We start from the raw sequence: 22,727 nt of genomic DNA, 5'->3' as shown, positions 1-22,727 counted from the left end.
AAACAAAATTTTTGACATCAACAACTCCAAATTAACCCAAAGGCAAGTCTTTGAGGATAACGCCAAGTTTAAGTAAAAAGTACCTTGCGATCAGTTCGATTTTCACCCAAAAAGCAAGTGTTGGCTCAGTACTAAATTTTAAGTACTTTTTATCTCCGTTTTGAGTTATTTGAATTCCCCGTGTAGCAAACGAGTTCATTTCTAGCGTAACATTTGAAAGAGGCCTATATGTAAAATGTAAACAAACGCGATTTCACTGAGTCATTTTACGAAACGACAATGGTGAATGGTGATTATATTGCGACATTTGCACCCATTTAGATTCGGCCCAAATTGGGTTCTATAGGGGTATCCAGGGCACGGTAAAGGCTGGGTATGCTGCGCAATTCAGATCCCATTGTGATCCACTAGCCTCTGCCCAGCAACTCCTATCCCTACCTCCTCGCGGTACCGGCCGGAAAGTATTAGCAACCTTAGGGAAGATCGGGTAACCAACCCCGATGGGAACTTTGGTTGTTGGCTGACAGGGAAGGAGGGGGGGGGGGGGGTTTGCATCATGATTGCTGATTTCGACTACCCGCATAAAAAAAAACCATAAGATGTGCTTAACCACCCATTCGGGATACAATTCGAACAGAATGCGGTATTGTTGAACCGTCTGCATTACGGTCCGTGTATGGTGTTGGTTTATTAGGGTATTTTTTTTGGGCGGAGATTCCGATTATGCAATAATCTGGATACCCCTAAAGAACCCACACACTAAGATTCAGATGTTCCAGCTCAGTAATTTTTTCACTGAGTTCAGTATTTTTTCCATCTTTGTACTGAGTTTTCAACAGCATATTTATCTCGGTACACTCGGTTATCGTATTTACCGTTCACCAGTAACGATATTTACCGTGTATCAGTAACTTTTGACAGTTTATTATCTGAGCTCGGTAACTCATTTACAGAATATCCGCAAAAGAAACAACCGAGCGTACCGAGTTAAATCTGCAGTAAAAAGATGGGGAAAATACCGAGCTGATCTTATGTCGTTTTCGTTTTTGCGGTGGAGCTACACTGGTGTAGCACTTTTGCACCGAAAGTGCTCGTTTTTGATTTTCGTACTGCAACAGTGTAGCACTTTTTCTGCACCGTTCAAGATAGTGCAGCACTCAGAAACTCGAGAGTGTAGCAGGTGTACACCGCGTCCACCAATCAACGTTTGCAAAGTTGTAAATATTTTGGTTTTTATTCACGCACACCAATGCAACTGCACCGAAAATGTTCGTTTTTGTAGTGAAAAGTGTAGCACGAAGCAGTGTAGCACCGCCATAAAAACGAAAACGACATTAGTGTGCAATTTCATGCAGTGTGGATCTGTGTGATCTGTGTTTTAGCTGTTATTCCTATCCCTCTTAATGGAAGTGCTTTGTGCGTCTCACAAATATGACATGTCGACGTCTGCAATTTCGTGATGCCCTTTCGAGAACAGGTCGAAAAAGAAAGTGAAAAAATTTCTGGTTTGGCTGCTGCAGGTTTTTCTTGAGTGAAAATTTCCACGGCTTTTTCGGAATTTCGCCTCGTTTGAGGCATTTTTAAACTTTGAAAAGTGTTTCCAAGTGCTCGCCAGTTGTCAGTCAACATTTTGAAATAGTTTTCCGGGTTTAAAATTGAACGAACATGAGAAAAAGGGGAGGGTAAGTTTTGGCTGCAGGCATCCGACATAGTTTCGTCACTTGATTTTTTTTTTTCTTTTAGCTACCGTCGCAGTCGAAGCCGCAGCCCCCGCCGTGGAAAGCGGTATGAAGTAAGCAAGGCGCAATTAATGCTCAGACCGATCAACTGGAACCACCAGAAGTTGGAACCGGTTACCCGTTTAAGCTACCGCCCGAAGGTGGATTACCGACGCTCCGAACGGGAGATCAACGAGTGGAGAAAGGCTAAGGAAATCACGACCAAAGGCCGCGATGTTCCGGATCCGGCTCTGACGTTCGAGGAAGTGGGCTTTCCAGCAGAGATTGCCGACGAATGGCGTTACGCGGAGTTTACCACACCGACCCCAATCCAATCGCAAGGTTGGCCAATCGCCATGTCCGGCAGGGACATGGTCGGCATTGCCAAGACCGGTTCCGGTAAAACGCTTTCCTATCTTCTGCCGGCATTGATGCACATTGAGCAACAGTCGCGGTTGCGCCGTGGAGATGGACCTATTGCGCTAATTCTGGCCCCGACCCGTGAATTGGCCCAGCAAATTAAGCAGGTTACCGATGACTTCGGACGGGCTATGAAAATCAAAAATACGTGTCTCTTTGGTGGCGGTGCCAAGCGTCAGCAAGGAGACGATCTGAGATATGGAGTGGAGATCGTTATCGCCACGCCGGGAAGATTGATTGATTTTCTGTCAACGGAACACACCAATTTGCGCCGATGCTCATATTTGGTGTTGGACGAGGTAAGTTTTCTTAGGGATAACATTCGTTTGAAAACAGCATCGGTTCCAATACCATCCTCACAAGGGAAGGCTACGATGGTGTCGCCGGACATTCAACCGGACTGTTTTTGTTGGATTTTGCATTTGAAAATAATTCCAAAGACTTTCGTGCGATGGTTTAGTGATATTATTGGAAAACCTCTAAGCTCATACAAAAACAGATATCATATTTTTGTATTTTTTATTGAATTGTAATTTTTATTGAAAACGATAACAGGTTAGTTTACACTTTTTATCGGGTATATCGGGTTGTAGAAGAACTAAGCCGAAACATTTAATGTTTCCCTTTTACTCACGATTTTGAACGGGATACGATCGGTGAAGTACTAGATTTGTAGTAATAAGCTTGATTTTTGTATGGTGAGAGTAGTCTTCTGATTTTTGCAGTGTGTGCGATGGTTGGTTCTCTCAGCAGCTGATGCGGAAGCTCATGGTTCATTCGCCTTCTTCAAATCCCGTCTTCCATCTACACTTCGCCTTAGATGGGACGCAACACCTTACGTTTGAAAACTCCAAGGGCGCGTTGGTCCTCTGCATGTATAGTCCATGTTTCATGTCCATAGAGATCGTAGAGTTCTGCAAAGAACAAATTAAGCTTGTTTTCCTGTCACAATGCGTCTCTGAATTTCTCTCCTGTTGTTGTTATCGACGGTCACCAGTTAGCCCAAGTACACGAATTCATCAACTGCCTGGAGGCGAAATGGATTTCATCACCGTTGATAGAGATTCGGGATGGCGGGTGCGTAAAATCCTCCCTAGAACCCTTTACCATCATGTACTTTGTCTTCAACACATTAATGAATAGTCCGATGCGTTCATTCTTTAGTCGGATATACGTTTCCGACATCGTCTCAAATTTGCGAACTGTAATATTAATATCATCAGCGAGCCAAGGGCTGAAAGTCTCTTTGATAAAGACAAATCAATCAATCAATCATCAGCGAAACCAAGTACCTGAACGGACAGATTCTATAACATTCCCCAGAATTCCATTCCCCAGAAGTACTCTGCTAAAAAGTATAATTCGATACACAAACAGTACACTGTTGATCATAATGGTATGTTATAGGCAAGGATTTTAACCTTATAGTGTTTTTACGCGCAAACATCTATTTCGTGTACGGTATTTTAACAAATTAAGTGATGTATACATACATACATATCCATAAAAAATATTCTACAATGGTTCAAACGTTTAATTACCATTGTATACAGTTGCATGTTGATCTTTGAACCTATCTTGAAAGTTCACAAACTGTCATCATCCCGGTTGCTATCAAATGTTTTGTTCTAGAAAGATTTGTAAAAATTGTGCAGCACGTGTTTCGCGATGAATAACGTTTTAATTGTGATCCGCATAATTTACAGAGAAAACGCATTTTCTACTGATGTTGTTCAGTGTACAAGATGTTTATGGACCAGTTTATTTATGGCCGGTTTAGGTATTTATTATATATTTTTTTCAAATTTCAAAACACCTGTGCTTGTAGTGCCGATATTTACCTGAACAGTGTAACTCGAAAGAACAGCCTATGCAGAAAAGAAGGGAAAATGCATGTTGAAAAAGTAAGCAGTTACGATGTCAATAATTATATTAATAGCCTAAATTGTAAAGGCAAATCATGCTTATTTCCAAAGTTTTTCTTGTCAAATGAGAATTTTTGGCAGGATGTTTCTTCCGGTGATTTTTTACAAATGAATATTTGATTTTTAGCGATTAATATAAACCATTTAAAAATAAAATAATAGTTTTATTTTCTTTCTGGGGAATGGTAGGGTAACCAATATAATTTGGACCCCCTGGGTCGTATTATCATAATTTTCACAGCTTTAATGAAGAAATGGCGAAAGTTTTTACAATCATTTGCTTAATAAGCTTGTTCTGCAAGAGCAGCAATCATTTCTTCACTGGAAATATCATTATTTGCCTTGAAATTATTTTTTGTTAATCTCGTCATCCGTGCGAGTGTCGCGGCATGTTTACGAAAAGAGAAAGTGGTGCTGGGGAAACTTGCAGATGTAAAAAAAAAACATTTATCATTCTAGCGCATTAAATTCACAAAGTTCGTCTAACCATCCTTTGTCAAACAAGTAATTAGGATGTGTTCCAGCATATCCAAGTGGCAGATTCTTCGATAATAGTTTCAAGTGGGTTTAAACACCGGGTGTCCAAAATATATACTTAAGAGGGTCCAAAATAGATTGGGGTGTCCAAAATAGTGAAAACTGATGCTTCAAAAATCAGTTATTTTTTCAAATTTTCAGCCTTGTGGGCATTTTTGACGGACAGTGGAGGCTTTTATGGTCATACCAACATCGCCATTATGTGTGACACCCTCTGAATCTGTTTGATTTTAGCTTAAATTCAAACTAATGTCCTCAAGGGGTCCAAAATTCGACCGTTACCCTACATTCTGGGGAATGGATTTCTGGGAAATGGTTTCTGGGGAATGGAGTTCTGGGGAATGTTATAGAATCGTGACCAACTGCGTGACTAATGGAAGGTCAATCAAAAGATTGACTTTCACTTTTAGAACGATAATGATTTTTAATCTTAAAAGCTTTATAAATATGTTGATTCCTTGATGTGCGAGGAGTAGTAAGGACAAGTAAATATCTTGGGAAGGCAGTCAGTGTATAGTTCTACCTCAGAAATTGCAGAACAAATCTTGTCACTAAAAATAATATATTTTTGAACTCTTTACATTTCCAAATCTGTATGATACTAAAAATCTTCCTAATTCGATCGTTTTCAAGATTTTTTTTAATGTTTTTTTCCTATAAACCTGAACATGTTTCTCAGAAATAGTAGGTATAGCATTGATTATTGCTGGTAGCCTAGAATCTCTCTTGATGATTAACCAAGGCTTTCTTTGCCAATTTTTCAGAGATTTCTCAAGACATACAGTGACCCCACAATTTATGAATCGGCAAAAATGACCACAGTTTATGGATCACTCATTTGATCAACATGGTGATTCATAAATAGTGTACAAAATTAAGGTGGTTCATCGGTGTGGGGTCACTGTACATCGACTGATTTCCACAGGAATTGCTCGAAACATTCCTCAACTAACTTTTCCAACTACAATTCAACAAATTCAAGACAATCGAGCAATTTTACCAATAATTTCTAAAGCGTTATTGAAAGTTACATGCATTTATTACAAGAATTTCCTGAGTAACTTATTTGGGAATTCTAACAATATCTTCCCGCGGATCTTTAAAATCTTTAGAAATCCTTCTAGGCATTTTATTCGTATTCTATTTATTCTAACAGAAAACATTATCAAGGATCCAATAGTTATTTCAAAGTGTTTACAAACAATTTACGCAGATTACCATTACTAATTTGTTCAAGATTTTTTCTAAAAATCCTCTCTAGTGATTTTCGAGGGGTTGCTTCGGTGGACTCTGAAGAAGTCTATTCAAAAATGCGATATGATTTTTCTCCAACTATTTCACTTGGCCTGAAATTTGGGCATACAACTCAGTTTGGTTGGGAAGGATTTGAGGCGAACTCTGAGACCAACAGGGTTGTAAAAAAAACCCATGACGAAGAGAACAAAACTGCCGAAAATACCTAATTTCCCCAATATCATTTTTTCAGGATTGAAGAAAATGTCAGTTTCATTATAAAATGTAGCCTTTATCAAATTATTTTTTTCTATTATAAATGCTATAACTAGAACTCCCCGCTTAAATGTTTTTCTGTATCACTTAACAAATTCAGAGAAGAGTAAGAAAATTGAAAATAGTAATGACAGTGTTTCGATTTTACCATATAAATAAGTTTTTACAAAACCGGGAAAAAGTTGTTTAGGAACCGGGAAAAACCGGTAAATAACCGGGAATTTATTTTACCAAGTTGAGTGGACACCCTGGAGATTCAAAGGGACTCGAGAATGTCCTACGTACATCACTTGATCCATCGTCGCCTTCAATCACATCAGCTTATCCGGGAATCCGTATTCGTGCGTAATCTGCCATAGCTGATCTCGATTGTTTTTTTCAATCGATAAACAAGTGTTGGGCGGGCACATTGTATTCGCAGCTATCTAAACAAAAATCTAAAAAATAGTGGCTCAGAAAAAAAAATGTTCTTTCGCATAAAATTTGAAAATTGCGAAACTTACGGATAATAAAATTGAGTATAATCTATAAATTGTTCGTTTCAGGCTGATCGTATGTTAGACATGGGCTTCGAGCCGCAGATACGGGCCATTATTGAGCAAATCCGACCGGACCACCAGACATTGATGTGGTCCGCCACGTGGCCGGACGCTGTTTCCCGTTTGGTGAAGGACTATCTAAAGGACTACATTCAGATCAATGTAGGTTCTCTGAAGCTCGCAGCCAACCATAACATTCTGCAGATCATCGACGTTTGTCAGGAGCACGAAAAGGAGGCTAAGCTTAGCATTCTTTTGCGCGAGATTATGGCCGAGAAGGAGTGCAAAACGATCATTTTTATCGAAACCAAGAAACGAGTGGATGACATTACGCGCAAAGTGATTCGCGATGGATGGCCGGCCATGTGTATTCACGGCGATAAATCTCAAAGAGAACGCGAATATACGCTTAATTGTAAGTGTTTTAGTCATGTGACATATGTTTGGTTGTGATTTAATCTTGTTTTATTATTTTATAGCATTCCGTTCAGGCAAAAATCCAATTCTGATCGCAACTGACGTCGCTGCCAGAGGATTAGGTAAGAATGTTCAAATCCTAAGTTTGTCTGTTTGATAAATGAACCAGTTATTTTTGGCTAGCAAACTAGCTAGCAAATACAAACTGCGAATTGCACAATCTTTCATTGATGGAAAAAGATTATCGACATTTGAAATCACACCAGTTTATGTTTTTTACTTTCGAGTTTTATCAATGACAATGAAAGATTGTGCAAAAGTGCTTTGCTTTTATCACGTGCTTTATCCAGTTGTTACATTAATGTCGTTCACATTATAAAAAATGTTAAAGTGTGACTGGAATAATAACACTAATAAGCACCTAGAGCATTTTCATCACTTTATCTAGTGCTGCAAATGCTCTACGTTAAGTAAGTACCGCCGACATTCCATCCTAGTTTGCTTGAAAATATTCAAAACCATGATTGTAGATTACAAAAATCAACAGCAAAAAAAAAAAATAAAAAAATGTGCTAAACAGTCCTTCTCTGAATAAAACTAGGCATCTATTCTATTCTTCCAGAGGCACACAGTAACACGTCTGCCTTGTTCAGAAATGTGTAGCAAAGGCGATGCGTTTGTAGTAAACGCAAAAGGCTTTGCTTCGGAAGAACAGAACAGACCTGCAAATGTGCCTCTTCCTGCGCGTTTCCGGGCTTCGTGGTGGTGCCAAACCGAGCGCGTGGTGGCGACGGTGTTTGAGGGATAAAACACTGCGCGACCGCCCGCACGGCCACACGAACATCTCTACGGCCTGCCTTCCGATCGCTGCGTGGCCGGCCTTATCTACCAACCGGCGGTGGCCGTTGTGGTGGACTCCGGGACTTGGCATTGCTTGACCACCAATGGACCGATCGACCGAGTTTCGTCCCCTCATTTCCATCCATCCGTTGTCTCGGTCTCTGGTGGTTAACGGTGCGTGTCGTCTGGTGCTCGAGTGATGAGAAGTGGTCATCCGCGGATGGTCCCGTTTCTCCATCCGATAGCCCGATAGCCGGTGATGCGTTGTCGGCCCACTCGTTGTCCGATGCTGGTGGTCTACCGACCACTGACACTGCCTGCGTCACATGATCGCTGCCAGACCGCTAGCTACCAAACCTGGTGGTTCCTGGTGCGAACAGGTTAGCCGTCAAAACAACCTCAGTCTGATAGACAAGAGACGAACCACGAAGGATAAGCAAATATGAATTTATATTGTTTCTTTTCTTGTTCAATTACACATAGAACTTAATAATCCTTCGTTTTGAAGCCTTTGCTGTGCGTTCAGGAATAGCTATTAACAGTGCAATTTTCTTCCTGCTGTCATCCGGCGAAATCATTTGCAGATGTGGACGACGTCAAGTTTGTTATAAATTTTGATTTTCCTACTACGTCGGAGGATTACATTCATCGCATTGGACGTACCGCAAGATCCAACAACACCGGTACAGCGTACACTTTCTTCACACCGGACAACGCCGGGAGAGCTCGCGAACTGATCGATGTCCTGAAGGAAGCCAAGCAGGTCATCAATCCCAAGCTTTTGGATATGACAACGATGCGTGTCAAGGGAAGAGGTATGTTCAATTTTGCTTCGGAATGAATTCAAATCACAGACAAATCGTTATCTCTTTTTTGCTCTTAATTGTCATGGGAAAATTACAGTAGGTACAATACATAAACTTGAAAATACGTTTCAATCGCTCGAAGCAAAACTTTACATTAGATATACTGCCGTTCAACGCGTAGAATTATTGAGTTATAAGCGGAAAGTTTCCATAGGGTCGTGATAAGCTCAAAAATTCAGCACTGAAAATATGCACAGTGCAGCTCATTTTTATATAAAAATCGCGCACACTTGCACACCTTCACTGAGGAGCATGCCATCCCTGCTCAGTCACTGAGTTGGTTCTGCTCAGAAATCGTCCACGATCCATTGTTTTGAAAGCTAACATGTACCGCATTTCTTTTTCATCGGTTAGAATTTATCATTTTTATTTTCAAAGGTCTATTCCAATGTAGATTCAAAAGCAAATAGAAAAGTTTGCTTTATGTGAATGATATACTTTTCAATATGCATGGCAATCTCTATACCTACACTGCCTATGTTCGCATATCAGTCCCATATTTGCTGGGTTTCCTATTCGTGCAGTTGAAAATATGAATTTTTGACACGCAAAAATAGATTTTTCTCCTGAACCGTGTCGGACGTACGTTGGGCAAAGGATAAAAATCGACCGAATGCTATAATATTATCAATCCAGTTGAAAATCGGACCTAACTTCGGAAGTGGTGCGCTGTATAGTACACCAGCTCTGCAGAAAAATCCAACTTCGCTAGTCGAAAATACCGGGTTCCAGCTGGATTGATAATATTCAATATATTCACTTTACAAATCGACAGAAGAGAAATTAAAACGTTTTCGTGTATTTGTCTGTGGTCTTGAACTGTCACGTAACCCCATTTTCATTAACATATAATATTTTCGGCAGGCAAACGCAATTTCGTTAATTCCCGCTATCCCCGTGAGCGTCGTTCCCGATCCTATGATCGTCGAGGAGTTTTCAGGCGCAGCTCGTATTCCCGTTCTCGCTCACGCTCTCGTTCCAGGTCCCGTTCGCGCTCGGCTTCGCCAAGGTTCTCCAAACGCGACATATATCGTCCGGTGAAGCGCAGTGTGTCCCGGGACCGCAGCCGTAGTGACAGCAGCGACAGTCGTAGCGACCACCGTTCCAAGAAGAACTCCCGCAGAGTTAGCCGTTCCGGCAGCAGATCGCCTCCGCCGCGTGGTGGAGCAGCAGGAAAATCCGATAACAGTGCTGGGGATAAGAAGCGCAATGGGAAAAGTAGATCTCCAAGCACTCGCCGCTACCGTAGCCGCAGCCGTAGTCGCAGTCGTAATCGAAGCCGGAGCCGCAGTCGCAGCCGCAGCCGCGAAGGAAGATTCCGATCGGCTAGAAATGGCGCCACTAACGGCACTAGCTACGATCGGCATTGAAAATGTATTTACAGGTGTTTTGAACCCAATCAGTATATCGAAATGACAGAAATGCTGCTCATATGATCATATAAAGTCAGCATAACAGAAGAAAACAATCCATAATATTTTACGATGATGTACTTCCTTAGCGGTAGGAACCTGATTCTGATTTTAGATTTAGGAACAAACATTGAATGTTCAAGGTCACATTACTCTGTATAACCATTGCACTTAATATTGTCATATTAAAAAAATATCAAAATTCAGAGAAGCTCATTCATCAGGCGATCGATCTTTTGTTTGACATAATTTTCACATAGATTGCTGTACAAATTTGGCATATGGAAGTAGACTAATAATTGAGACTTTTTTTTTACTCTACTCTCTATTTTCCTCGAGGAATGATCGATTCACAAATAATCAAATAAATAACCGATTGAAATATAATATTTTTAATGTGCAAAACAAGAAAAGAAATCCATAATTAGAAATATAAGTATAATTACTTCAATGTAACCGTATCATGGTATATTAAATTAAATGTATAATTTTAAAAATGTTTAAAAAGCTCTACTAGAGTCGTCCATTTTTATTTAAAAAACAAGGCCACAGAGTCGGGAAATGCGGGAAAAAAGTTAGGAATTGAAACAGGTATGCGTCATAAAGTCAGAAAATAAATCATCGGGAATTAGGAAATAGGTACACTGCCCCACACGCATAACAGTCCCTCAGAGAGCTCAAATTTTGGCACGGAACTACCAATATGCTAAAATTTACGTAGGGAAGTGGAACCATCTCGGCAGGTGTCCTATTTTGAGCACTTTTCTGCTATAACTCAGCCAATTTTGAACCAAGTGATACAATTTTTAGAACGCGGTGAGATACGTATAGTATCTAGCCATGTACAATAGGTTTGGAATTGGCTAGGTTATAGCGTAAAGTGCTCACCGGCCCCTTTCCAAGTGACTCGCTACCGTATACGAAGTACGTGTAGAAAAAATATGTCCTGTTCAACGACCTTGGTCATGTCAGGTCGAAGTTCATGTATCCTGCTGTTACCCGTTTGTTAGCAAATGAGTAAGAGCATGATGCAACAACTTCGAGCAAGTTCAACCCGCTTCATTGAACAGGACTAAAACCTCCCAGACCTATTGAACACCTACTAAATATTTGAAACTACCGTTATAACGATTGACGGATGGTGAGTTGAATCAGACGTTTGATTATTTTTAACTAGACCTCTAGATTCCCACATAAAAAAAGAAAGCACACCATTTTTTTTGTTGTATATTTATTTGTTTTGCTCGCTATATATGTAGATGTAGAACTCACAATATCTTACACACATTTTATCAAAACCGCATAGCTATGCTATATCACTGTCAAAAATAAATTAAACGAATGTGTTAGTGATTTTAGATGGAATAGCTTGGTTACACACAAAATATACTCGATGAAATGTTGTACGCGGCACTTAGCTTAGCCATAGGTGCTGGTAATGTAACTAGCAGAATACTCAGCGTAAACATCTACATTTGTGCACAGCTCAACTTTGTGTAAAACACAACTCACTGATCGTATCAATTTTAAAACAATATTTTAAAACGAAATGCCTAGTTTCAACGGAAATTTTGCTAACAACAGAAACAATTTTGCACATTTCACGCTGTCGGTGGATTTTGTTCCTTTCACTTACAAACTATCTAAATAAGCTGCATTAATTGCTAACTCGAGTGCGCCCGTTGCCGTTGTACAACGCGCCAAGCACTCTGCGGTAGACTCTGAAGGTATCGGATTTTGTGCTTTCCCCATTGGTACCACAGGATGCCGTACACCAGACACACTGCTATTTCTATGTAATACCCATCGATTTCAATATCGCACTTTCCGCCGCCATTGGTGCATGTCTGAAACGAAAAAACATCATTTAATGTGATGGATGGAAAAGCATACTCCAGTAATGTAAAATACAACTAACAAGCAACTAAACATTACAAGTTTGTATTTTCTTAACCCTAGTCGTGCATTAGGGTCAATGAAGCCCAGACAGGCACGCTGAGCGTGCTTTACGTAAGCGGAGTGAGTGTCGGCTAATACACGAAAAAGGTTAAAAAAGCTGTATTTTTGAAAAACTTGCTGAGCAATCATTTGATTTTCCGCATTTCTTTTAGAACTTCAAAACGACATTGGCGTAAACCAACTTCAAGGATTACTACAGGATGTTTGTCAGGGTCTGAAAAACGCACCCTTGAATTACAAGCGATTCAAATATTTCCGTAGGGTCGACCTTCCTCACAAAACAAAAATTTTAATATTCATTTCTAACATTATCTGTCATAAATGAATAAAAGATGTATGTTTGTTTCAAACATGGATTGCTTTTACTTCAAATCTGACGTTTAATTTGTTTCAAACAGTTGCCTGAACAATTTTCATTTTCATTTTGCAGCATTTGGTGGGGCAATGAGAGTGCAAGTCAGTCCAAAGCCGATGATAAGGAGGGGTAATGGCTGAATAGTATTTGCTGACCACATAAACGCCATGGGATAGGAAATAGTTATTACTGCAACGAGTTGCAAAATGATGATTTTTACAGCACGAGTCGTACATTTATCCGACGAGGCTTGCCGAGTTGGATAAATACGAAGAGTGCTGTAAAAATCGAGTTTAGCAACGAGTTGCATACAACATGTTTTGCAATAACCAAAATTATTCACTAAAATTTGATCCTTTCTATCAGTATCATTGTGCTTCTCGGTGGTTGAATGGGAACGACCACGTGCTTCATCACGGAATTTGAATCAAGCAATCCGTGCTATAACCTTTTATATTCTAATCTTAAGCTTCGGAGATAAAATGAAATACGTCCAACTCTGTTAACAGTCAAGATACAAGAGACCGCCGTCGTATATTTATTCTTCCTTCATACCTAGCTGCTATAATTCTGAATTCACTCTAGTGAACATTGAGCTATAAACTTCATTTATGGAATGTGAGGATTCTGACATTAGGTCGAACATAACATAACCGTCACAGTTTTTCAAGTTCTCACTGTGGTAACACAGGTTGTCAATCAAACAAATGCATTATGATTCATAATGCTACCCAAATAAGATGCATTATGAATCATAATGCATTTGTTTGGGTAGTACGGATAAGTAGGCCGTTAGGATATCCAAACGGCAAGTATAAAATGAGTTTTATAGTGCCAAATTGCAAAAAGGGTATTTTGGTGTGGGATTGGGGTGGTGGTACAGATTTGACAATATCAATGCTATTCAGATGCAAAATAATTTTAAGGCTCAATAGTGAATCGCATACCTTCCAAAACCAAAAAACAATAATCCACAAAATACCAAGCAAGTTAAAGAAAAAGCGCCCGATTTTTTGTTTTGTCAATTAGGTATAACAAAAGGAAACTTCTACCCTCTCCGACTCGCCAGTCACCCCGGAAAAAAAATGTCCCTTCAGTTCTGGAAAATATATTATCCCCAATTCAGCCTTTAATCGAATTGTCCACGTGGTCTTGTAGTACCCCTGCTAGGTAAGAACCAGTCATTGCCATACATATTAAATGCTAGACATGACCCCATGGAGCATTTGCATATGTAAAAGCTTTGCTGATGTGACTTTCCTATTAGGCAATTCTCTCATCACATGTTTGTCTTCGAAAACTTGTCAAGCTTAGAAAATTGGAGTTAATAAACAATACATTACAAGGTTCGAATTCCCATAGAATGAGATCATTCATTCGCACTACAACACTATAGGAGATAATATCACATTGGCTGATTACAGTACAAATGCAAAAATCTCCCTTTTCCCCCTATCCGCAACCCGGGGACGCGCCCTGTTGGATTTTGAAAGCCTCGGAGAATATTACAAACCTTCAATGGCATTCCCATAACTTTCAGGTCGCGCGACCCCCTTTTGCCAGCAGACGTAGTTTTCGCGACCCCCCATAGAAATTCCCTCATTTGTTGTTTGTTACAGTAAAATATTTTACTGTCCCTCGCGACCCCCTGGATGAAGGCAGGCGACCCCCTAGGGGGTCGCGACCCACAGTTTGGGAAACCATGCCATACACTAACCTACATTGCCCATTCAGGGGTCTGACTGGGCCTATTACCCTCCCTCAGTTTGTAATATTCTCACCAACTTGGAATTATATTTTCCCGGCACATAAATAACTTCGACAAATGTTCGACATACTATGCAGTATTATGATCAGTATAACAATATCAGATGACTTGAAGATCTGATTTATACAGAATTGTTTGCCATTGATTATATATTCAGCTATTCCAATCATTACTGCAAAGCACATCGACTACATGTCTGAAATCAAAGCTTCCTGGAAGATATAATCCAAGCCCAGGGAGTTTTATTTTTGGGGCCTGAACAAATTGACTATTTTTTTTAGTTTACCTTAAATCTTTTTGATTTTACCATGTTTTTTTTTCTATGAATAAGAAAATTGTTGCATTTTTCTATAAATAAGACAATTAATGCATACAAAATGTTATATAATGATTATTATCGAAATTAGAACTATTCTGTATATCACTATATCTAGTCAAATATTAGTTTTTTTTAAACTGAAAATTGTGCAGTCATTTTAAAGCGTTGAGCACTCAATTACCATAACAGATACGACAAACATACACAATATCGTTGAAACAAACATCAATACTAACATAATTCTATTGTGAACATAACATAATTAACATAACATAATTACCTCTTGTTCAACGGAATCAGAGCACGTGTTATCAGTCGCATTGGAACACCGTTTCCAAGTGAGCACATCCACCATCCACAGAACGACCGTTGTTGGCCAATTTCCTCCGAGATTGCTAAGCGTGTTCAGGAGTGTCATATATGTACCCCCAACGGCAGGATCGCTAACTCGCGCGAAAAAGGCCATCACCGCCACAAACATACTGTAGAGAGCGATCTGGTAAAGTCCGTAATTGACCAGCAGTATCATGTAGTAGTAATAAGGAACATGATGATTCTGAATGAGCGCCGGTGTGATCCATACCACTGCACATGCCACCACCGTCAGACCGATTCGGTACGGGATAGCTTTCAGGTATACCTCCATAGGCCGCGGCCCAGTGGTGTACTTACTGATGACTAGTGGGAGAACTATTTGAAGAGGGACCAATGGTACTACCAACAATGCCAATTTATCCTTCGGTACGCCAGCATCGATCAGCTTCAGTGAACTAACAGCATCACATGCAGAGAATCCAATTTTAACAGTCAGTAAAATCGCAGTCAAAATCAAAATCGGTTTCATTTTGATGATGTCGAACAGTAAACTGTATGTCTGTTTAATATCCAATTCCAAATGCTCATCATGACCCCGTTCAATGCTCGGAAGGTATTCCCGCTTGAAGAGTGCTACCAGCGTGGTTGTGCCCAAAAACACCAATCCCCAGAACCAAAGGAATCCAGGTAACGTGACCAAACCTTCTGTAGACGGTTCCGAACGCAAATAGCTGTTGCAAAATTCCGCCGATTCCAACGCCATAAAGGCCACATAGCCCAGAAAGTATCCTGCCGTTTGCCCAACGCTGTTGCACGTCGAGGCATGACCAACGTTGCACCGCTTCAGCATCGTCAAAGCCCATCCATCGACGGCAATATCCTGTGTGGCAGCCAGAAAATTCAACGCAAAGAATATCCCCGTCAGTATGGGTACATTCGGGGCCACGTGGTCTGCTAAACCGTCCTCTGAGCCGCCACTTCCCAGCCACCGGTTGACGTGAGTGGAAAGAATCAACATAAATATGCCGATTAGATACTGTGTAGGAATGAGCCAGGATTTGCGCCGCCCGAAACGATTCCAGTACAGCGAATCGACTATCGGTGCCCACAGCAGCTTCATACTGAACGGCCAATGGGCGAAGCTAAATTCGGCCTGTAAATAAAATAGAGAGAAAAAAATTAGCTGCAATAATTTAAAATGGTGGGTCATAAGTGAATTAGATTAGGTAAATCTCCAGTAAAATCATATTTCTCAACAAAACATTCCACATACCGTAACAACAAGCATGTTCCTATTTAGGAACTTGAGTCTATTCGGCTCTAATACTACCCTACTAAAAGTAGAGTTCAACAGTTGGTCAGTAAAAAGTACTAAAGCAGTATCAAATTCGATATCGTAAGTTGCCCGTTTTCCAAGAAATTCATAAAACAATATTTATTTGGAACCAACGAAGCAATAGCATTACGAGTGTGACTCAAAATTTGCCATTTTTACTATTGAATCACGTTTTCAATGAGCCTGTGCATTCTTTGATGCTGATACTCTTCCCCACAGGAAATTTGATGTTTACTGTGTCCCCCGTTTTCAAATTTTCCGAGGGGTGAGTAAGACAGCACAAAACGGTGCACATGCTAATGGTTAAAGAAACACATGATTCTAGGAACATTCTTCATTATAAATTTAATCAATAATTATGGTATATTAGACTAGTCCAAATACAAAAATGTCGAAAAAAATCCACGGGGCACCCTCTAGAATGGGGCACGTTCGGTGTAGTACTAGATTTGTAGTAATGAGCTGAATTTTAGTATGGTGAGAAGGTCAATTCTCCATTTCTGCAATGAAATGGTGCGAAAATCGTGGGTATTATGATTCCCTGCCTAATTTGATGCTGTTTGAGCAAAACTTTGGATAACTATGTTGTTTCTGTTGCAAGAAATGGAGAAAACAACAACACTGTTGTCCAAAGTTTTGCTCATACAGCATCAAATTAGGCAAGGAATCATAATACCCACGCTTTTTGCACCATTTCATTGCAGAAACGGAGAAACGACCTTCTCACCATACAAAAATTTAGCTCATTACTACAAATCTAGTACTTCGCCGATCTGTCCTATTGTGCCTTTGGGTGAGATGAACAATCTGTGTCAATTCAAACGGTTAAAAGGCGTGAAGTGATCATATATTGGAAAAATATTATAAGAATCAGCTGACCTAAAATAAGGTTTTGGGAATCGAAATAACAACATAGTGAGTCAAGTTTCTTGATATTTCCTGGGCCAATTAAAGTTATTTGTAACACTTTACAAATATTGATATAATTATTTTGTTGAAAAAACATATATCTTGTTGAGTTTAAATAAGGGCGAAAGTAACATGAGAAAGTTCTCTTAATCGACTCTCTCTTCTGCAAATTAAAGTGACAATATGAAAATTCAATCGAACTTTTCTACACTTATAGACGCTAGATTGCATCAGAACCTAGCGATTTATGACCAAAAAGTGCAACCATACTTGTATATTATACTTCAAAAAGTTGATAGTAGGGTGGGGCAAAATGAGGAACTGGTGGAAAAATATTAATGAAAATAAATAATAAACATCTTAACCAAACGAATTTCAATTTTGGTTTTCCATGATGCATATAGTAAGATTTTGTCATTAATTTTCAATTTGTTAGCTTGAAAAAAAATCTGTATCTGTATATTATAACCGTTTAAAAATTTCCTAATAGTAAGAGTTCTTGGAACCCCACAGTTCCCTACAAATTAAACCCCGTAATCCCCTCAGATTCTCATTGGTTATAGAGATAAATGACATTTCAACACACGAACACTAGCACGATTTTTTTTCTCACACAAAAATGCACGCCATTCAAAGGCTATTCAAATTGCATATGAAAATATGACCCAATCAAATTGGGTAAAACGGGTAAATAATTATAAAACTAACATCCGGTGTAAGAGTGCAAATGTTTTCCTCAGTTTCACAACTACCTACATCTACAAAAAAGACACGCATACATTAATGGAACGTGATAACCACTATTGCCGGTATGATTTATGACAAGAATAGTCAAACAGCATTATATTGTGTACCAAATAGAAATTGATCATGTTGCCCCACCTAGGGTCCTAGGGTGCTCATTATGCCCCACCACCAAAACGAAATTCACGATTTTATACGTTTTTAAAACGTTAAAGTTTGCAACATTTATAGCTTTATTCGGAATTTCAACGAATAGCTTTTGTCAGTTGGTTCAAATGAGGATCATACGTTGAAATACAGAATCGCGCCACTTGGGCGGTGGCTTCTATTTTCGTCTGTTTTCCACTATAACTCAGTCAAATTTTAACCAATTGACACAATTTTTGGAATGCAGTGAGATATGTATAGTATCTACCCGTGTACAACATTTCAAGTCAATTGGTTCAAAATTGACTGAGTTATAGTGGAAAACAGACGAATATAGAAGCCACCGCCCAAGTAGCGCGATACCCTACATCAAAATCTTTAAGCCGCTCATTATGCCCCGCCTATGGAAAATTGGATGACCGCTAGTCTCGCTTTCAGCACGTCGGTTTCACGGTTTGATTTGGCTCAGAATTGAAAGAAATAGCAGTTGATACCCTAAGGAACAACTTTGTAGAAGACCATACCATGATAAAAATTAATTTAGTTGCGGTTTCAGCTACCGTTTTAGCTAAAGTTTTAAATTTGTTTGCAAAAAATCGGGCTTCTTACGACTTTTATCTTACAAAGTAGGAGGGTGATATATTTGCCTTCCCCCACCTTCCAAAGTTATGCGAGATCTGGAAGATCTATTAGTTTATAATAATTGCGTAAGGCAGAGATAAGCAACAGGCTTGTCTCAATGTTTCTGTTGCGATTGTCCTCTATCTGAGATACGTATCAGTTTTTCAGCACTATAAGTGTAATGTATACGTAAATGTTCATTTCCTTACAGAGTATGTTATCAGCTACTGCACAAACCTCTAATAATATGACGACGCATGTTAGACGCAAACTCGTCACCTTATATATTTTTACTTGACTATTTTATACACATATTTTAAACATTTGAATATTTGGAATATTAACTAACCGGGTTATGAAGGCACAAATCACACTCACCTGCTGTTTGTAACTGGCACCGCGATTTTGCAATAACATCGGAATTGCCGCGGCCAACCCGATCGGGATACCCTGAAGCAGGTACAAGAAGAACAAGATGGCAATGTTGCCCCAGTCACCGCGGAGGTCACTGGCTTCGTGTTTGTCATCATCGTGACCGGCTTGCTGAGCCTGAACCTGGGATGCCAGCAGCTGTACCTGATCGGGCCGCTCCTGTCGCTTTCGGACACTCATTTTCGGGTGGGCGGATGCGCTGGGCGCTTGGCGAAAAACGGGGACTTTGCAGTTACGTGAAGGTGCTTCCTGTATGGTCCGAGCGCGATCATTCGCAAAATCCAAAACGTTCGCAAATGCGCGGTACCGCTAACAGCCTGTCGTACGTTCAGGGTACACGTCACTGAAAATGAAGGTGAGCGATTGTCTGTCCGTCCTGAAAGTGTAATGAGAGAAACGATAAAACTGATAAGAATGTTTACTTCAACCATTTAACGAAGTATGTACAAAAGACTTTAATAATTATGTTCTTATTCAGATTATAAAACCTTCTATCAATTGATCATGAAATACCCTTGAATATCCAATAAATTTATTAAAAAATGTTAAAAATTACATACGTGAGACACAGAAATCGCGAATCGCGCACGGACCACTGTTGTTGTGGTTCTGTGTTGACGTGACGTTTTGTTTGCACGTTTTTCTTTGTGGTTGTCATTCTTGTTGTTATTCTAGTACGTTAAAAGGGTACTGCAAGCACTTGATCTAACCTCACTTTGTCTGACAGTTCAGCGAGCTTGTTTACAAGGTGTTAGAATCTTAAGGTGAAACGGGACGCCGTGTTATTTTTCCTATCTTGCCTCTCTTTCTAACAATTTGCCTCGCGATTTTGAAGATGGTAATCTCGAGTTCTATCGCACTGAAGATGCTGAAAAACAATCAGCATATGCACTGCAAGTGAGCATACACAGTGATAGGTTTTTGTTGCAAAATATGAAGTAGAATCTGAGATTACCATCTTAGTAGCAACAGAGCAATGGCGGATATTTCCCCGACCGTCCCGTCCGCCATTAAACGAGCGGCGAAAATTAAATTCACGTTTTCCGTCCCGAAACCATTATGATACGGAAATATCGATTATATTCAACTGTACTAGTACAAAACCAATCGTATAATTACCGTTTTACTGAAATTTTATCGAAAAACAGTTTTGCCGGATCTCCGCCAGAGACTAAGTCCATGTAAACAAGCTCGCTGAACTGTCAGTGCACGGCTTCGTGACGTCATCTTGCAGTATCCTAATTAATACTGTCTTTACACGGAGAAACGAAGTACCCAAAAGTGAGTTCATTTCACCCAACTTCGAAGTTGCGTGCGGGAAGCCAATTTTGAGTTGATAGGGTCGATGTTTACTCAGGAAAATTGCCTCTCATACTTAATGGCAAATATCCATGTGCCAAACCACATCCAAAGTATATGCAACCAATACCCGATTACGCAGGCAAATTAGCGCATGAATAGTATGTGCTCTAAATTGTATGAGTCGCTGCTGTATGGTGCCTCCTCAAAAGTATGAGTCGCACTAATGGAAAACATTTGTTTACCCCCATTGCAAAAATCCATGTCCCGGACACATATATAGAAGAAGATTTTTTTCCCAGTGTTGAGGTAGGTAGTTTGCATTTAGGCGTATACGGCCAGCGTCTAAGTTCTTTTTACTCAACCGTCTGTTAAAATTACTCATTTCTCGGTACTATGTCACTAACAAATTTTGGCTTCCCGCATCGAACTCTCAAAGTTGGGTTGTTTTGCTCTTCATTCTTTGACAACAATAAAAAGACCGAATGAAAGGGGATGCAAAAAAAGAACTCAAAAGTGAGTTTAAAGATACTCAAGTTTGGGTTCTCTTGTTTTCCAGTGTAGGCTTCCTTCTGGAACGTTCACAAATCGCTATTTAACCCCCAGTTGCTCATCAGATTGGTGTCAAAATAGGCCTTGACAGTGTTGCAGTGCTGCCGCCTAGCGGGAGTCGTATGGCAAACGTGAGAAAAAACGAGACAAAACACGTTTGTTTATACTTTGTGTCGCACACGGTGACAGATACAAATGGGATTTCCCATTGGAGTGCAATTTTGCTTCCGTCAAAGCCAATTCAAAGCAACCCAGATTGAGCAAAACTGCAGTTACTGTTACTGAACATTGCAAGGATTTCGCGACGATAAAAGTAAAGGCACCTTTGCTCAACCCTGGAATGGTGGCACAATCTGAATGACCGGTACCCCAGTTCCTTTGGGGCCTTGATTTTGTTTATTCATTTGGGTTTTTAAATTAAGAAAAATTCAATGATTTTTTATTTTTAAACGAAAGAGCATTTTTTTCTGAGCCGCTATGATTTTTTTTAGATTTTTAGAACTTTATTTTGGTACCTAAAATCCATTTCAAAGAGATTTTTTGAAATCACTCTTTGACAGGTAGGCAACTGCTTGACAGCTCCGTTCAGTACGAAATATGACGAGGGGTGATTCAACAAATCGCTCCTATACAAATTTCAACTTGATTTTTAAATAGGTTCCCGGGCACCAAAATTGATGAAAATTTTGATTTCGGCTCAGTTTGGCATGCAGATTCAGAATATGGAATTATCTCAACACCACTAAAGAAGCCAATTGGGTTTTTAAATTAAGAAAAATATATTGATTTTTTGATTTTATACGAAAGAGCACCTTTTTCTGAACCACTATGATTTTTTTCAGATTTTTAGAACTTTAGTTTGGTACTTAAAATCGATTTCGAAGAGATTTATCGAAATCACCTTTTGACAGCTGGGCAACTGCTTGACAGCTCCACCCAGTACAAAATGCGACGAGGGGTGATTCGACAAATCGCTCCCATACAAACTTCAAATTGATTTTTAAATAGGTTCCCGGGCACCAAAATTCATGAAAATTTGGATTTCGGCTCAGTTTTGCATGCAGATTCAGAATATGGAACTATCTCAACACCGTTAAAGAAGCCAATTTAGATTTATTATAAAAAGCTCCCATAGCCATGTGACTTCTGATGCTGAGTTCCCCGGAAGAATTGGGATCATTTCATAATCGGATTCTCCGCCCAAAAATTAGTCGAAATCCAAAATTTCATAATTTTTGGAGTCTGGGAACTATTTTTAAAATGAATTTAAAGTTTGTATGGGGAAAATTTTTTGTTCGGGTCGAACTGTCATTTTATCGATTGAACTATCATTCTATCCACGAAAATTAAAACTCTCTTGTTAATTTAACCAGCAAAACAAAGGTATTGGAATCTAATAAAATCACATTATACTCAGTAAAATGAGCTCTTTCGATAAGGCTATTGAAAATAGGAATATTTTATTCACTAAACAACCCAATTTAACTGTTTCCCCTGCCGATTACTCAGATTCATTATTGTTCGTGCAGTTGAAAATCGGATTTTTTGACACGCGAAAATCGATTTTTCTCCTAAACCGTGTGTCGGACGTACGTCGGGCACAGTGCGCTGGATATCCATATAGAGGGCCAGGCTGGGGACAAGACACTGTGCAAACGGGAGCAACTCTGAGAAATTCTGATCAACCTATTTGAAATATTTCCATTGAATTTCATTGTTTTCCTTCAGCACATGCAACACAATTGGATTTGATACTGATGTCAGATTACACTTCGGTGCAAACGGGAG

At 39.6% G+C, this 22,727-nt stretch overlaps 2 protein-coding genes across 3 annotated transcripts; one reads left to right on the top strand and one right to left on the bottom strand.

Moving 5' to 3' along the window:
* The first annotated feature begins 1,465 nt into the window (after nucleotides 1-1,465).
* Nucleotides 1,466-10,570, top strand: LOC109398020 (probable ATP-dependent RNA helicase DDX17). 2 transcript variants are annotated; one of them, XM_062852494.1, is made up of 6 exons: nucleotides 1,467-1,682; nucleotides 1,744-2,437; nucleotides 6,655-7,063; nucleotides 7,128-7,187; nucleotides 8,490-8,720; nucleotides 9,636-10,570. In XM_062852494.1, exons 1-6 carry the CDS (start codon nucleotides 1,666-1,668, stop codon nucleotides 10,139-10,141), a joined length of 1,917 nt encoding a protein of 638 aa, XP_062708478.1. In that variant the 5' UTR covers nucleotides 1,467-1,665; the 3' UTR covers nucleotides 10,142-10,570. The 2 variants fall into 2 exon arrangements, with proteins under 2 accessions (XP_062708479.1, XP_062708478.1); XM_062852495.1 differs by lacking the exon at nucleotides 9,636-10,570 and having other exon boundaries at nucleotides 1,466-1,682; nucleotides 7,688-8,577.
* Nucleotides 10,571-11,385: 815 nt separating this feature from the next.
* On the bottom strand, nucleotides 11,386-19,779 carry LOC109398045 (acetyl-coenzyme A transporter 1). The gene is made up of 4 exons (XM_029858224.2): nucleotides 19,649-19,779; nucleotides 19,035-19,464; nucleotides 14,865-16,052; nucleotides 11,386-12,030 (listed from the first exon to the last, which is right to left on the bottom strand). The coding sequence occupies exons 2-4, from the start codon at nucleotides 19,266-19,268 to the stop codon at nucleotides 11,848-11,850; spliced, it is 1,605 nt and encodes a 534-aa protein (XP_029714084.2). The 5' UTR covers nucleotides 19,269-19,464; nucleotides 19,649-19,779; the 3' UTR covers nucleotides 11,386-11,847.
* Between the last annotated feature and the right edge of the window lie 2,948 nt (nucleotides 19,780-22,727).

This window comes from Aedes albopictus, chromosome 2 (genome assembly GCF_035046485.1).
Source record: "Aedes albopictus strain Foshan chromosome 2, AalbF5, whole genome shotgun sequence".
Taxonomy (NCBI): domain Eukaryota; kingdom Metazoa; phylum Arthropoda; class Insecta; order Diptera; family Culicidae; genus Aedes; species Aedes albopictus.
This window is presented reverse-complemented; position numbering and strand designations above follow the sequence as displayed.

Bases quoted from the DNA above. Each gene is read 5' to 3' on its own strand.
- LOC109398020 (XM_062852494.1), top strand. The intron at 7,188-8,489 runs GTAAGAATGTTC...AATCATTTGCAG, and splicing joins CGTCGCTGCCAGAGGATTAG to ATGTGGACGACGTCAAGTTT. The intron at 8,721-9,635 runs GTATGTTCAATT...TATTTTCGGCAG, and splicing joins GATGCGTGTCAAGGGAAGAG to GCAAACGCAATTTCGTTAAT.
- LOC109398045 (XM_029858224.2), bottom strand. From the start codon at position 19,268: ATGAGTGTCCGAAAGCGACAGGAGCGGCCCGATCAGGTACAGCTGCTG. The intron at 16,053-19,034 runs GTGAGTGTGATT...TTTTATTTACAG, and splicing joins GTGCCAGTTACAAACAGCAG to GCCGAATTTAGCTTCGCCCA. The intron at 12,031-14,864 runs GTAATTATGTTA...TTTTCGTTTCAG, and splicing joins CTGATTCCGTTGAACAAGAG to ACATGCACCAATGGCGGCGG.